The 17,175-nt window shown below is 39.7% G+C and overlaps 1 protein-coding gene across 17 annotated transcripts in view; it reads left to right on the top strand.

Annotated features, from left to right (window-relative positions):
• The window catches only part of ppip5k2 (diphosphoinositol pentakisphosphate kinase 2), a 41,024-nt gene extending 24,100 nt beyond the window's left edge, over positions 1–16,924 (top strand). For 5 of the 17 annotated variants that reach the window (XM_076284401.1, XM_076284400.1, XM_076284397.1 and 2 more), the window contains 14 exons: positions 89–315; positions 539–666; positions 896–1,010; positions 1,139–1,246; positions 1,370–1,486; positions 1,763–1,933; positions 3,680–3,721; positions 3,870–4,043; positions 7,294–7,366; positions 8,800–8,919; positions 11,028–11,090; positions 14,494–14,637; positions 15,314–15,421; positions 15,662–16,924. In XM_076284401.1, the coding sequence (XP_076140516.1) occupies positions 89–315; positions 539–666; positions 896–1,010; positions 1,139–1,246; positions 1,370–1,486; positions 1,763–1,933; positions 3,680–3,721; positions 3,870–4,043; positions 7,294–7,366; positions 8,800–8,919; positions 11,028–11,090; positions 14,494–14,637; positions 15,314–15,421; positions 15,662–16,092 (2,021 nt within the window). In that variant the 3' untranslated portion in view covers positions 16,093–16,924. The remainder of the gene's footprint in view (positions 1–88; positions 316–538; positions 667–895; positions 1,011–1,138; positions 1,247–1,369; positions 1,487–1,762; positions 1,934–3,679; positions 3,722–3,869; positions 4,044–7,293; positions 7,367–8,799; positions 8,920–11,027; positions 11,091–14,493; positions 14,638–15,313; positions 15,422–15,661) is intronic. The other 12 variants (XM_076284408.1, XM_076284398.1, XM_076284411.1 and 9 more) reach the window with 10 other exon arrangements.
• Positions 16,925–17,175: the final 251 nt, after the last annotated feature.

Below are 17,175 nucleotides of genomic sequence, written 5' to 3'. Positions count from 1 at the left end.
CAAATAAAAAAACAGTTAACAATTAAGGCTGATATAATTAGTGTTGATTACTCCTCCTGTTCTCTTCTCCCTCGCCCTCGCTAACTAGGAGACATCCAGCTGTATCACAGCGAGACACTGGAGCTGATGCTGCGGCGCTGGTCCAAACTGGAGAAGGACTTCAAGATGAAGAACGGCCGCTACAACATCAGCAAGATCCCCGACATCTACGACTGCATCAAATATGACGTGCAGCACAACAGCTCTCTCAAACTGGACAACACCATGGAGATTTATCGCCTGTCGAAAGCGCTAGCAGACATAGTCATACCACAGGCATGGCCAATTTGTGTACTTTAGTTGTAGAATAAGTGAAATATATAAATTACCTAATGTTATTTTTCTCTTTGTATGTTCCTCAAGCTCTGTTCTGGGTAGAAGCGCATAGCAGTGAAGCAGTAATAATGGGATTGGTCTTCAACGGATGAGTGAACTAGAGAAAAGCGCACAACTCTATGCTATTGATTTATCAACAAACAACTTTGTTCTTTTCCATTAGGAGTATGGCATCGTCCAACCAGAAAAGCTTGACATTGCCAAAGGTTATTGCACCCCGCTCGTCCGCAAAATCCGTTCTGACCTCCAAAGGACTCAAGACGATGACACAGTCAACAAGCTTCACCCGGTGTAAGAGAGAGACATTGCTATCATCAGACTAACACACCTATTGTAGTTTTTATTACTTAAGCATTTAGCTCATACTCTTGTCCAGAGAAATGTATAGAGACCAGTTTCAGGGACAGCCCCACTTGATTCATTTTGTAACATGACTGGTTAAGCTCTTTCGCCAGATGTGAAAGCAGTCGGAGCTCGGGTCGGTGAGTTAATCTCGTTTGTGGCCTCTCTCACCTCGCAGGTATTCCAGGGGAGTGATGTCACCAGAGCGTCATGTGCGGACCCGACTGTACTTCACCAGCGAGAGCCACGTGCACTCCCTACTCTCCATCCTTCGCTACGGGGCACTCTGTGATGTATGACACTTAAGAGTATACATGTCAATGTGTATTTTATCATGGGTTGTTTAGCAGTTTGTTTATTTTCATTCGTTGCATTTGTTTATTCTGGGGGGTTTTGCTCACTGTATTTGGCCATTGTCCAGGAGGCCAAGGACGACCAGTGGAAACGGGCCATGGAGTACCTCAAGGTCGTCAGTGAGCTCAACTACATGACCCAGATAGTCATCATGCTGTATGAGGATCCTAACAAGGTATCTATGGCACACTGTGCTTTTACCAGAGCCAGTATCTTTGTTTTTTGTTTTTTGTTTTTTTTAACCGCAGGCTAATAGTTACCATCTTAATTAATTTATTTATTGTTGTGATTTCCCCAGGACCCTTCATCAGAGGAGCGGTTTCACGTGGAGCTGCACTTCAGCCCTGGAGCCAAGGGCTGCGAGGAGGACAAGAATCTGCCTGCAGGGTTTGGCTATAGACCGGCATCACGGGAGGTGAGAACCATGGCCTGTGTTGACACGTTACATTTACATAGTCTTTAGCTGACGCTTTTATCCAAAGCGACTTACAAAAAGGGAAACTGTCAAGGTACCGCAATGTACTGCAAGATAACGCTCCACAAACCAAGCCATTGGTTTTGGCTAAAATGTCATTCCCAGACTCATTTTTTCACTGAAAGGGGAGATCATGTTAATTTATTTTCCCTTTTTTTCTAGCTGATTGTTGTGTAGATGGTGCAATTATACAACCATTTTGACATATCTCACCAGAACGAGGGTTCCAAGAAGAAGTCCCAGAACGACAGTGATGAGGAGTCCGGCCCAGTCAAACGTGACGAACCGGACCGAGCCCTCATGATGTTCCGACCCATGGTCTCAGACCCCATCTACATCCACAGGAAGTCTCCTTTGCCCCGGTCCAAAAAGATTGGCTCGGTGGAAGTAAGTGCTCAGCACCAGACATTAGTCATTCTTTTACAAAGTAATGAACTTAGCATTACAGGCGGAAATTGCCTATACGATTGTCTGGTGCTTCTAGCGGAAAGAGTTGTTTTCCCTGAAACTCACAAGTGACTTATTGGTCCAAGTATGCAATGAAGACTACATCAAATGGTACAGGTTTACCAAAAGTTAGCAATAGTTAATGCTGGGTGTAGATTTTTAGTGTATGGGTTTTTAAAAAAAAAAAAAATCAAAAATCAAATTAAACCAAATCGGTCAAAAAAAAAGACTGAAATGACAATTTTGACATTGATTGAATGTCGGGTCCATTATTTATGAATTCCTTCATGGTGTGATAATGGTATGGTAATTTAGATCGATGTAGAGCTTTTTGCCTTCTGCTCTTGCTGGGTTTTATGGTGTTGACAAAGAGACACTGGGTGGAATATGCACTGAAGCTGGAAGAAGTTGAAATTTCTTTCCACATTTTTAGTAACTAGCGTTTGTCATCACAGACGTCTTTTTGTTTTGCTGTTTAGCCTAAAAGTCCTAGACTACATAAATTGTCTGTTTTCAGCACCATAAAACCTCCTCTTTCTGTGAATTCTATTGTCAGTGATACAGCCCTGCTATCATACTGTTTCTTTTTGTACTGTGCATTTTGTGCACTTTGTTTAAGGAAGTCACATGTTAAGTGTTAGCAGTTCTAACCTAGCATCAGCATGATGGCAGGTGCTGAATCTTCTTTTTAATTTTGAATCAAAGAGACAGAATTTCATGCATGATTTCTTATAAAATCGTAATATTTTGGGTTCTTCGTTGTAAGACCAGTTCCCCTCATACCATTACGACGATCTACCAAACCCACATTCTATCTCTAACTTTCACCTCATGTCAGTAATTCACTAAAATCAAAAATGTTCATGTCACATATGGTATGTCTGCGAACATTTTAATATTGCCTCTTCAGATTTACGAGAATTATCTACAGTAGCCTGTTGTGCTAGATGTGCTGTATTAAGGAAATCCTAAAATAGTTGATTAAAACTGGAACAGAAGTTATACTTTTTATTTTTGTCTGTAAAGAAGATCCATGTAGTCCAAATATGCTTTCAATTCAAAACCTAGTTTTATTTTTAGGCTATTGATCTTTATTATTGGAGTGTGCAGTGTCTAAGAGATTATCCACACCTCTTCATGATTGCGTCATTATGTGCATTAAAACATTGTAACACTAAAATTTGACTCCACTAGAGCACAAGAATTAGACATTCCAATGTAGAATGTTTGTTTTAAATTAATGATGAAGTTTCTGTACAAAATGTCCCCAAGATGTTAGGTAGGCAAGGGCTGCTTGCATTTAGAGAATTGAGAATTGTTTTAGCATTAGAGCATATTGAAAATCCAGTCTGTGGCCTCTGAGTCAGTTAGACCTGCATGTGTTCATCACCAAACAGAGCCACTTAGTCGTTAAGATGTTATGGTAAAGGAGAAAAAATTTTAAAAATCTGCTGTCAGGAGAAAATCGGTGCATGCTCCAATTAACATGATCTGAAAACAGTTGAACTTGTTATCCTGAATTATTTTTCTTAGCTGATGCAACATAATGGACTATCCAGGACAGGTGTGAATAGTCTCTGCACAACCTGCATTATGACACTTGTGAATTGAATTTTAACAATGAGCATACATTTTCTTTTTTCACTTTGTTTTTGTTTGTTGTTTTCTTCTATTTTTTTGTCTTAGTCCCCATTGCAGCCAGACTTTAACAAGACCACCACTGGCAAAGTATGACCCCTTTCTGCTGTTCCAAACCCCACCCACCGTAGGGCTGTAGTGACCTTGTGAATGTTTGGATAGACACGAGTAGTGTAGCCCGACTGTTGTTTTTAATGTTGCATGACTGTGCTGTTTTTGCCCCCTCTCTCACCTCCAGGAAGAGAGCCCCCTGAGTGTGTCTAGCCCTGACTCCTATGGTACCTGGACACATTACACCTGTGGTGTTGGTACTGGGCGTCGAAGACGCAGATCAGGGGACCAAATAACTTCCTCCCCTGTCTCCCCTAAATCACTGGCTTTCACATCCAGTATTTTTGGCTCATGGCAACAGGTTTCTACCAATTTTTTTAATTCATTATTCACACATAAACTCGCTAACGCTTACTTTTGTTCATGCGCACCCAAGAAATTGGCCGCAGTCGACAAGGACACCTAAAAAAAAAAATGTCAGCAGATCAATTTAAAGAGGTTATTTTTTACCCCAGTTTTCTCAGCTTTCCACTTACCTAATCGCGAGTAGAAGGATCGAGGAAGTTTAGAAGTATAGAGGTTTTTAGGTTAGGTTTTCTTACACCCATGTTTTGCTTTTTTGCATGCATGTTTACTACAAGACTGTTTATGGTGCATGTTTCTCAGAAACTTAGACCTCTTTTAGGTCCTAAACAACCTTGCATTGTATACACTCTTATCTTTTTTGGATCATAAAACATTTTTGGTTTTAATATTTTAAGTTTTATAAGGTAAATAAAAACTTAGCCTATGAGATTGACAGTTGTTTTCAACCAAGGGAACCTGATCAATATTTGTTTGTTTGACCTTATTCCATCTTTTGTAGTCTTTATAGTAGTATATTTTGTTATTCTGTGTAGTAGCTGAAGGTAGTCTTTCTTGCTGTTCTCAAGCCTGACCTTGGTACTTTTTGGAATGCCCCCCCCCCCCTTCATCAGAGTGCAGAACATAATTGGTATGCATAGATGCCTGTTGGTTAAATGCTGTTATTACATGTAATTGTGTGTTATTGAGTATTGAGTTGGGCAAGCTGGAGTCCATTGAAGCCATATATTATGTTTGGTGTAGATATGCCATGCTATGCTATTTTTGGCATCTAGGCAATCACTATTTTATGTTTTCAACAATTGTCATGGGATCGAGCTAGTACAGGGAATGGAAGTTCATATTAAATGTGCAATGTACTAGGAAATGAACATTCATGCCTATTACAGTGTGCAAATGTGCAAGTTAGTGCGAGGAATGCCATTAAGTATATCAATAGCTCTGGGGGATTACTTTAGTATATTATACTATACTATACTGTTACTATCAGTATCAGTAGCTCTGAAACGGTGACCTGAGGGCAATAGCCCACTCCCTCTGGTGATGATGGTACTGGTAATCCAACATATGACACCGTGGTACAGTTATACATCTTAACATTTTTCTAATTTAGGGTCTTTATTCCATTAACTACTTGATTCAATTGCTTTTGCATAACCCCCCCCCCCCCCCCCAACTACAGTTTTACAGTGTAACTCTTACAGCATGGATCAGTTTTAATAAAACAGCCTTTAAGAGCTCTTAAGCCTTCCCTGCTTTCTGTCACCGAAGACTGTCCAAACCAGTCTCGACTAAATCATTTTCAGATCCATTTTAGTTGTGGTCTATTTTACAAATAAAAACTCGTTTTTGCTTTCCGGCATTTTCAGAATAATGAATTAACTTGCATACCCAATCAGTAAAAATATATTAAGTCCTATGTTTTGAGCTTCAGTGGCTGCGAAGTACATTCTCAGCATCTAGACCGGATAAGATTGATTTCAAACATACTCTGGGTGAAGGTAACTCTTTACATTTATCTGCTGAAAACACGTTAGATGTCCTTTGCAACTTGCACAATTTCAAAGTGGGAAAACAATAACAATAACAATCTAAGGCTATAGACCACCAACCTCCTTGAGTTTCGGTCAGTCTGATGGTATTGATTTAACCCTTTGTACTGATCTTTGGAACGTGTGTCTTGGGTGGATGTCTCTTGTCCTTCCAAAATTGCCTGGCCCCTTTGCCTCCCCTCGGAACCTGAATCCATCTCTGCTTAAGCACGTTACGTTTTGAAACACCCTGTTATCCCATGGGTCATGGCTTTGACCGGGTGAAATGTAGGCTAATGGTAAACTACATTTCTGAACCACTCACCTCAGCAGATAAAGTTTGCACTTACTAGTTGGCTGTTTGAAGCACTATAATATTAATGTAAACCTCTTTTCTCAACCTTGTTGATCTGATTGGTTGATGACCGATGTTCTACGTATATATTATATATAGCGTCTGCAAAATACCATAACCATATATGCCGGGGTCTTTATCAGTGAACTATAATTACAGTGGTTTTAACTTGCTGTATAGAGAGGATGGTGCACATTTGCAAAATCTATACTCAAATTCATGTTTATTAGAGCTGCTTGTCCATGCTGAGTGATGAATTGGTTGACAGATGGTCATACTGTAGATGGCCTTAAAATTGGCTTGCTGTTGATTTGGCTTCATTAATGCCTTGTTTTATCTGCACACAGCACTTCTGCCAAGACTGGGCACAAGTACTGACAGTCCTTTGTCAACCATATTGTCCTTCAGTCGAAACTTTCACTTGCACAAGCAACTTATTCCAAAGGGGGTTAGATTTTTGTGCACCACAGTTTTCCAGACTATTCTATTGCCATGTGAAAGAGGAGTAAGGCTTCTTTACCTCACCCTCTTTGAAACAGCGGGAGGGGTTCGGGGGGGATCTGAGGCCCTGGTGGATAGGTGTCCCCCCTGGTCCGCAGGTAAGCTCCTTGTGTCAGACGTGAGAGTGGGGTCATGGTGTCCTCATAATGTCCTGTCTTCATCATGTGACTCATGACCTTTGAACCCCCCGCCCGTCCCGTTCGTCCGTCTGCATTAGGACCCCACCCGGAGGTCCTCTCAAGACCTATTTACTCAGTAGGGGGCGCTACTCATTTCAAGTTTGTCTGAGGTTTTGAAATTCTTTTTGTTTGTTTGTTTTTGCACGAAATACTCATCTGGAAAAAAAGAGAACAGGAATACCCTCGTTTGGTTTCCCTCTCCCCTCTTTTTATATTTTATTATGATTATTGTATTAATATTTCTATGGTTTGTTCTTGAGGTGCAATATGAATTTGGTTCCAAGTTGTGTGGTCTTGAGTTTTGGATTTTCTTCTTTTTTTGTGAACCTCATTAACCTGCAAACGGTTGCCATGTCTGTTGCCATCTGCCTCACCCTGCATCCCTCCCTCACTCGCTGTGGTTGTCTCCCGTCTCAAAGGTTTCCCATACCCTCACATGGAATGGACTTCCTGTAGCCATTGGGGATGTCTGCATGACCTGTCTTCTCTGTTCAGATCCTGTCCCTTCCGTGTGCTGTCCTGGCCACTGACATGTTTCCGTGCTGCTTACTAACACCCTGTGCATTTAGAGAGAAAAGTCTTTGTTTGCTCTTATCTGTGTTGTGTTGTTTTTGTTTTGTGATCGTTTCTAACTATTGGGAGCATTTGTAATGTTTGTGTTATTCGTCTCTACCTTGGCAGGTGTTGGCAGAGAACAACAGCCATGCTAGGCCAGGCAGGCTTCATTCCGAGCATAAACTGACCACGGGCATAGGTAAGCTATTCACTGTGTGGTTATCACAGCATCTATTTGTGTTTATCCTTACCGTTTGATAAATAGAATGTAGTACAATGCATCAAATGAGATGATGACTTCTTTAGGTAACATCTATGAATAGGTGATAATCACTTGATCAGTTGAACACATATCATGTTAAAGTTGCTACAAGCAGGATTTGTTTGGGAATTTTTAAAATATTCAGTGGCTTCATCTTCTTTGTTAAGGGCAATGACAGAGCAGTGTTGCTCTGTCTGCTCCACTCTAGTCTTATGCCTGTGATCTCGACTCTGCTTCTTGCACCGTCATTGATCTTTCTGCACACACACTGCTTTCTTGACTTTGATCTTGTGTGGCACCAAATCACTAGCTACTAAAGATATGAACCTTCTTAGCCTGATTTTTAAAAAGCACATTGTAGATGCAAGATTTTTGCCACATGACTAACAGTGTGCGGACTCCTTTGATGTTGGTGATTATTGATACAGGACTGTTTCAATGCAGTTTTGGAAACTGTCCACTCTATTGTGGTTTAAATAACTTATCTCAAGCATAATTAAAAAAAAAACAAATAAAAAGTTACATTTTTGTGTTGCTATACATTTAACATACAGGAAACAGGATGGTTCATTTTATTATCATCTGTTAATTTTGTCTTTGTTTTTAATCATAGATACAGTCTATTGCTATTGTGTTCTAGAGTTTTACTGCTACAGTAATACATTTCCAGTAATATAGCTTGTTATACTTGTTACATTGCCAGTGCCCTTACTGAACAAAAACTGCAAATGTAAAACAATCACTCAAACATAATATGCCACACATATTTGTTGGATCATATTAAGGTTGCAAGAGTGTTTCTAAAGTAGTGTAGTAGTGACCTACCCTCAGATGCATTGTTATATTTCTGAAGGTGGTAGGGTTGATGACCGTCTGAGGGTCTTGACCACCTCTGCATTCTTTGTACAGATTATATGGCCTGCCTGGAAAGAAAGTATTTACTTTCCACAAAATAGGCTATGTCTCCAAAGATGGTGATGGTGCTACAATTTTTCCACATATTCCTTTGGGAAAATGTAATGTTTTTGCAGCCTGACACAAGCTCAACTTGAATATGCATCTTAATAATGGTGGTAAACTGGTCACCGTCACCATGCAGTGTTGCTGCAATTGGCTACTCTTAGGGGATAGTGGCTAGCCTTATTATGGGATATTAATGTTAACGTCATGTTGGCAGAGGCTAGTTTTATTATCTGATAGTGACATTACTGTCATACACTCTGAGGCTGCACTACCAGCTATCCTTTTGTGGCAAGAATCTAGAAATGCATGATGCATGCATTCAGTGGTGTGTGTGTGTATGCGTGTTGCGTGTCTCCTTGGAAAAACACACTGTTTGCTGTGTGTATCTCTTCTAACTCCCTCATCAGGGTCGCATTGTGCAGGCCTGTTTAGCACTATGGTGCTCGGGGGCTCCTCCAGCGCTCCTAACCTGCAAGATTATGCGCGCGCGCACCGTAAAAAGCTGACCTCCTCTGGCTTCTTAGATGGTATGTGCAGACTCGCACACACATCTTGTGATGAGATGAACCCTTACCCCTTACTTTTTTTTCAAAATCCTTTCTTTTTCTTTTTCTTTTTTTTAAATAAAGGAATCCTGGAATTCCATTCCTATGGGGGGAAAAAAACAAACAAAAACAAATTGGGTGTTGTCTTTGGTGATGGGTCATCATGGGCATAATCATCATCACGATCACTGGGGTTGATCCATTTTGTGTTATTTTGGGGAGAGCCAGCACTTAACCCACAAGAGCCCATGGATGTATTTTCTAAAATGAAAATTATGGGAAATAGAGGGGGTGGGGGTGGGGGGGCTTCTAAAGAAAATGTTCAAGGTACTGAATTCGTTTGTGACACCCACATCTCCATGGGCCCTTATAGGTTAAATCTGTACTGTTACATCATTAACAACATACGGAGGGCCATGTCCAAAAACACACATCCAGTGGAATAACTTATTTCACCACCTTATTAAAAATATACCAAACAAATCAGATTCAACTCATCAAACATTTTCCCAATACAAATCATTCTGTCTGTCTCATCATTCACTTTTTTGTTTGTTTGTTCTTTTTATAGTTTTTAAGCCATTCTATTGACTGATTCTAAACATCAGGGCAAAGTCCAGGAACATCTTAAGAGACATTGGAAAATCTTGAACAAAAAAAGTTGAATAGATAGTGCTCAAAAAATGTGGTCATGCCATTTGGCTCCCTGGTAGTGGTTTGATGGTTTGACACAAAAAAAAAATAGATTTGATAACAGGGAAAAGAAGATGAAAGAATACATTTAGGCAAAGCCTTGTCAAAAGTATCTAGCAGCGGTGTCCACAAGACTATATCAGTCAATACATAACTTTTTTAAGGGTTTTACCAGAGATACTTTTAGGCATTTTGAACATTACAGGCGTCGTTGAGGAACCTAGTTTTACTCCCTACAATTTTGTGTTCAGATTTCAGTATTTAATCTGACAGGAAGATCCCTTTAGTACTGTAACCTTTTTTGATGTAACGTGGCTTTGGTTTTGGTGCAAACTATTAGCCAGTATCTCACAACAGTGAAAGGTACAGGCAGGTGACTAAACAGCTTTAAGGTGCCTGTCACAATTGTTGTGACATCTATAAATAAAGCATTCTCCCTATTCTTGATTAAAAATTAAAACAAAACAGGGGCATTTTGTCAAGAATTACACATTATACCATCATATTAGTGTTTATGAAACCTAGTGACATTGATTATTTTCCCTGGCTCTATGATGGGCATTACAAATCAATTTACAATCCTTTGATTTGCCAAATCAGTCACCATGCAGTTAGCTTTGATCAAAATAGAAAAATGACCTTGAAACATTAAACCTTTGTATGGTTCTTACTGTATAGTTGTGGTGGTAGTTCAAGATGTATTCAACAGAACACCACACACTCATATCATAGTCATTTTTCAAAACCAGTGGTTTGGCAAAATATTTCATCATACCTAATAAAAAATATTGCCATATAATTTTTAAAGCTCAAGACTCAAGGTCTTCGAGGATAATTAGAACAGTATATCTTTTGTCATATTCTGATCCAGGATTCCTTGAATATTCATCTTCAAGAAATAGATTTTATGTATGTTTTATATGTAAAGATTGTGAAGTTACATGTCATGCTAAAGTGCAGGACAGTTCTGTCACAATTTAGGACGGGTTATGGCATGCAACTGTTGAACCTTAGAGACATTAGCTTGAGGTTGGATGTGGTTTGGAGGGGAATCTTATTTTTTTGACAGTGTCCCTTTGAGACTTGTGGTAGCACTTAACGTGTGTCCACTCTCCTTTCTTTCTTTTTTGTCTCCAACTGGGATGGAGTACATCCTACTACATGGTGTCTGATACCATTGCCTTCGGGAAAAGGGTTTATCTGCCATCTACGTTGCTCTGGCTGGCCAGACCCCCCAGCTAACTTACTAAAACGACTCTCCTCTCCTTTCCTCACCCCTCCTACCTGCATGCTGTTCTAACGCTTTAGTTCTTACTTTCTGCCCTCCCTTTTTATCTAACTCCCTTCTTTCTTTTAGATGTTGTACATTTTCAGGACCCTGTTTTTCTCTTTCTCAGAGGCCACGCGTGGTTCTGCCGTAAAAAGATTTTCTATCTCATTTGCGCGACACCCAACCAATGGTATGTTTGCTTTTGTTTAATTCTGTTGTGTTTTTTTCTCCTCCCCGTACCCCCTCTCATTTTCTTTTGTTTTGGTTCTGAGTAAGCAAAAGACCCCCCCCCCCCCTCCCCCTTTTTTCAGTTACTACCCTCTAACTCCCTGTCACCAGTCCAGAGCATTCTGTGATGGTGCCTGTGTTTTTAACAAACTCACTCATTGGCCGGCCTCTCAGTTCTTTGTGCCGCCCTCTTGAGTGTTCCTCTTACTCAGCTTAGCCAAGCTTCAACCCCACACGGATCACAGGAGGTTAGGATGTCCAAACAGCTGTCTGGTAAATCTGTGCCTCAGTGCTGAGTATACGTTCAGATGGGGTCCATCCAAATGTGAATGATTATTGAACCAGCCAAGTTTAGCAACCTTGCATTCAGTTTGTTCAAATATGGAATCTGTCTTGAAAGAAATAACAGATTACTGCCTAGGTGAGCTGAGTAATTCTATGTTGTTTTAATATAAATTGTTATTTCATATATATTATACTGCCATGGGTTTTATTTTTGTTTGTAAGAATTGAAAAAAAAATCATATCAACTTCACAACTTCTGGTGAAATGCTGAAAATACTGTCTTTAGCTCAGCCATTTGTTAAAAATATCCTATTTTTATTTTGTTTTGTTTTTTGCTTTTGTTTTTTTATCTGCTTTTCTAAATGGGTCTTCTAAAAGTGTTTCCCAGTATGTTCTGTGGTAAGTGTTAATTATGTTGAATTTACCCATTTGATCTCTCGTCTGAATGTTGTTTGGTGTTTTCTTTTCGGCTCAGGCTCCTTCTCTTCTGTTGTGTAGAGTTTGGCTTCCTTTATCTCTCACAGTTTTCAGCCCTAGACCTACTCACAGTACCCCTCTTTCCTCTTTTGTTCCTCTTTGTGTACCGTGTAGCTTTGTAACACCGTAGGTCATTGGCCCACCTACATGTAGGGATGTAACGATTACCGATATAATGGTAAACCGTGATAAAAATGTTGACGATAATAATTAAAATTAAAATAAAGTTTTCATCTAATTATATAATAATACCGTTAATAATAATAATTACCGTTTTCATTACCGTTTTCCCAGCTTCACCCGAGCCTGCTTTTGACATACAGTAGGCCTGGTACAATGGAACAAAACTGGTACCCTACTGATTCTGTTGTCTAATTGATGGTTTTAACTACGATTCGGATTAGGCTACACCTGATTTTAAAAGGCGGAACATTTTCACCACAAAATGTGCACTGTATCATGTAGCCACTCTGCTTCTTTTTATGTTCACGTCCACATTTAATCCATTCCACTCACGTTATCAGGAGAATACAGTAGCCTAAAGTTTTATTTTGAACGCTTACTTTGGTCTCACTCATTGCATCCAAATAACAGAAATAGCAAACTCCAAGTTATGGTAGGGTAAGTTAAGCTATAAGCACATAGCCAATTAAACATTAAGAAAAAAGTGAACGGGACACTTTTTGAAACTATTTCAGCTTGTGTAGGCCTATCAGTGCTTTCTGAACATATTGAACACACTTTTAGAAATACCGTGATAATACCGAAAACCGTGATCATTTTGGTCACTATAACCGTGAGGTTAAATTTTCTTACCGTTACATCCCTACCTACATGTAATGTATATTACACCTCCACACAACTTAGTAAGTAGCACTGGGAAATATCCCTTGTAGTCAGGTATTGGAACTTTGGAAGTATTGGAACTTTAATTGAAGTGACATTTGAGATGCATAGACATTATACATTCATTTGTGACTACCTACTGAAAATAAGAAACAGCAAGATTAAATATTGGAATCACATTTTGATTTTCTAAGGTTAATTCAATTAGTATTTACTTTTTAAGATTGGAAGTTTTTGTCCATTCTTTCATACTTGATAGGCTATGGGCACCAAACTATTCCTTAAAATTATGGTAAGGTGCATTGCTTACTGTAAGTGACTCCCATCGGCATAATTAGCCAGCCAGTATCCCTAGCCCTGTCCTAGTGTCCTCTGCCTTTTAGCATTGTGTAAGTTTAGACTTGAAAAGGAGTGTTGTTGTCAGTCTTTATGTTTAGTGTTTCCCACCTTCTGCCAATAGTCCTGTTACTACCTGGTGCACGTGAAGTTATTGGTACCTGGCAGGTCCAAGCCTTAGAATATGATTCCTTCAAAAAGTAGATTTACCAAAATATCATACTTATTTTTACAAGCTTTTTGAAGCAGAGATCCCTACAGCGCTATTGTACAATGCTAGAGTGGGCTCTTTAAGTCTAGACACTTAAAAACTAGCCTAACTGTACACATTTTTTCCACATTTATTTTTTACATCACCACTGTAATAATTGCATGTTACTTTTGGTTCTCTTGCCTAAGCCTCTAGTTATGAGGCTTACTAGCATTAGTACATCATAGTACATACTATACTAAAGTTACTGCACTATGCATAGAACAGTCATTGCTGAGATCAAGTGGGGTTAGTTGCAAGTATGAGACATTTTAATTTAGTACAGCTATTCGATGATGGACAGAGGGTTAAATACTGCTGAAAATATTGCTGACTCATAAGTCTTATCTTGATCAATTGGTTCTTTAAGCATTGATTTATTTGCTTGAAATAGTCTGCAACAGTGTTTAGCACAGACTCTAAGTCTACATTGAGGTTTTGTGGACTGAATCTATTCCATAATACAAATACAAGAATAGAATTCTCTGAATGTACAGTATAACGGTCACAGGAGGCATGTTAATTTTTTTTAGATATTTTTTGTTACCGCCGAAATTTGGTGCTTTTTACCGCCGTTTCGTTTGGTGCTAACTCCTTTGGTAAGGAGTTTCCAAACAGGATGTAGGACAGTGATCACACATCTCCACTGTAGCTGTACAATGCTGTTTTTCAACAATTGCAATCGTATCTAAAAACGTTTTTTAAACATGCCTTGTCAAAACGTCCTCTACGAGCTATTTCGGTGTTGCTCTTTTCAAATCAGTCCTCATAAGTTGATCTCACTCTTGATTTGGTGCAATCCCTATCATACCGCTTGGACCCTGTTCATCCAATAACAATGATATCCAAAGTAACAATTCTACTCAGGTAGGTAGAAATCCAGTTCTACTCCTCCTCTCCTCTTGGCTGAAACAGTGGCAGTAGATAAAGCTTCCAGTGAGGTGTAATTTCTGTGTAACTCACCCGTCACCATTGCCCCACCTCAAACCCGGGTTTGATGGTGATTTAGTGTTTCTCTGTCCATCCTCACAGATAATGGAGTATCATGTTTCTATGTCGCCCAACTTCATTTAAAACACACTACTCATTTGTATAGACTGTTATACTCATAGATGGATTATAGTCTCATGGCAGTTCATACGAACCTAACCTGGGTTTTTCTCTCCCTTAGGGTTTGAGCTGTATTCCATGGTTCCCTCGATCTGCCCACTGGAGACCCTTCATAACTCACTCTCCTGGAAGCAAGTGGACGACTTCCTGGCGTCAATTGCAAATGCTCAAGATTCCTTTTTGGACATCTCGGCCTCCTCCCCAGGTACAGACCTAGCACACTTGAGCTTCTACATCCCTGTAACGGAGGTGGGCATGAGATGGCTTCCAGAGTTATTGCTGTTTGTTGGGTAAAATCCCAACCTAGCATGTGACAGTCTGTTCTCCAACATTGTCAGAAAAGGCCTATCTTATACAGTATACAACACACAATACTAATATACTTTATTATACAACAATTAGGTCAATTAGGTTAGGAACTATTTATTAATATCTGATTGGACAAGAGGCATTACAGAGTGGGGATATCCCAGGACATCCCCACTCGGATTCTCGAGTAATATGCTGCGTTTCTTGGCAACAGGAGATGCCAAGACTAAATTTGGAACTATTTTTTAGGGTGTGAGATGAATGAACAAAAAAAAAAAAAAATTGGTGTGTTTAAACTCAATTAGTTGGTAGTAGAACTGTTGTATAAAAGTTCTCGTTGGCACTTGTGATTGTGGGGTTGGTAATGGCTATAGGACCCACAGCTGTGATTACCAGCTGCACATGGCCTCTGAACCACAGCCATGGGTATATCCTTACCAACCCCACTCTCACTTGTGCCATGTTGCTTAAATATACAGTTGAAGTAGTTTTGTCATACAGATATAGAAATATCATTTGCTTTTGCAAATGCTGAAAATTTGTCCTTGTCTGGTCTTGTCATGCTCCTTTAGCTGTTCCAGCAAAGAAGGCTCCGCTGAATACTTACACTCCAGCCAAGATTTTACCATGTCCATTCACCCAGTCATTAGCAAAGCAGGCCTCTGAAAGGGCAGCTTCAGGTACATTATACAATTCTATAGAATCATTCTCAGTATGGTATATTATTTTTCAAAATGAAATTCCAACAGAACCATTTCGAATGTTGTAAAACATTGCAAATAGAGTTACAAAAGTAAGACATATAGCAGCAATGTGACAGGTGTGTGTGTGTGTGTGTGTGTGTGTGTGTGTGTGTGTGTGTGTGTGTGTGTGTGTGTGTGTGTGTGTGTGTGTGTGTGTGTGTGTGTGTGTGCTCACAGTGACCGAGGGCACTCCAAGCCGACGGGCTACGTCTAGCCTGGCTGACCCTAGGGGGACAAGCAAGGCATCAAAGGAGAGCTCTCCCCTTTGCACATCAACGCCCAGCAAAACGGAGCCTGCGAGAGTTAGCCATAACCAGCAAGGCCCCAGTGCCATCCAAGCCCTAGCACAGTCTGCAGCCTGTCCAAAAGCAGCCACTGCAACACCGGCAAAACCACAGGAGGATGGAGAACTGAAGGCAGCTACGTCTACCTTGGAAAGCAGTGGTGGGACCATACAAGAGACTTTATCTCACGAGGGCTCAGGAGACAAGACCAAGAGAAAAGTTACCGATGGCAGGGTCTCTGATGTTGAGGTGCACACTGAGCCAGTGGTACCCAGCACCCCAAACGATCACAGTCCATCTCAGACTTTAAGCAAGGGTCAATAAGCAAATCAACTAGTCTTGGTTTGGGACTTGAATTTACGAGTTACACAAACTGAATGTGCCATAAAGGTGCAAATCGTCCTATGAGTTCTTTCCCTGTAAGAATCCTAATGTCCGATTTAGTGTAGAAAAGATTACACCTATCACTTGAACTTTTAAGATTAGCACATTTTAAGAGGTTACAAATCCACAGTACAAGGATGCCATATTGAGGTTCACAGAACGTAGCTGTGTTGTGTATTGTGGAACAGACACAGAAAGCCATCATTTTCTTGTCAGGCTGTTCATATCCTTGTGTTGCTGTTGTTACTGTCTAGCTTTTTTGTATATTTGAATGTAAAAGCAGTTGTTGATAAAAAAAAAAAAAAAAAGTGTAAGAAGAGTCCTTTGTCAGGAATGGTTACTGTCTTTGAATATGCTGCAGCCAATGTTTCCTTGTGGAAAATTCCAGAATGGAGCTAAATAAAATGGATGAGGTTTCTCATTCAGAGATCACATTATTATTTTGGTCCAAAGTGTAAAAGGGCCGTGTAAAGGGTCAGTTAAAATGTACTCACAAACTGACACACACACACACACACCTTTTCACCAAAACACAATCACCCAAACACCTAAATGTTTTTTGATATATGTTTTAGCCATACTGATGAACTTGCACTTTGATATCTGAACCATTGAACTGGAAGTGAGAGTCTGCCTTACAGAATGTGATGATTGTCCTTTAACATCATGCTTTATTCCATTGCAACCAAACATAATGTTGTGTATATAATGGAAATAAATTTTGTTGGAAGTCCCTTGCAGGGGTATTCAGTCAACCAATCTATTGCTTTCATCATTAAGGTTGAACGTTTTATTTCTTGGCAATTTTGTTTAATTTTTCATATTCTATTAAAAATAAAATAACCATAACAAAAGCCTAGAGCCATGAAATCCGAAGGATCCAAGACAAAAGGTATTGAGGTTTGAATTATAATCTAAAATTGATGTTAGGAGTCTGTATGGATCATAAGGAGTTTATGAAAGTCCCTCCAACACAAATACAATACAATTAAATGCAATATTTAGAAACCTGGAATAATTATT

Source organism: Alosa pseudoharengus, unplaced genomic scaffold (assembly GCF_046254945.1).
Source record: "Alosa pseudoharengus isolate Yale_2024_CS ecotype anadromous, Long Island Sound unplaced genomic scaffold, YU_APseudo_1.1 YU_APseudo_1.1_scf_14, whole genome shotgun sequence".
Taxonomy (NCBI): domain Eukaryota; kingdom Metazoa; phylum Chordata; class Actinopteri; order Clupeiformes; family Clupeidae; genus Alosa; species Alosa pseudoharengus.
The sequence above is the reverse complement of the archived record's forward strand: the minus strand, read 5'-3'. Positions and strand labels throughout refer to the sequence as shown.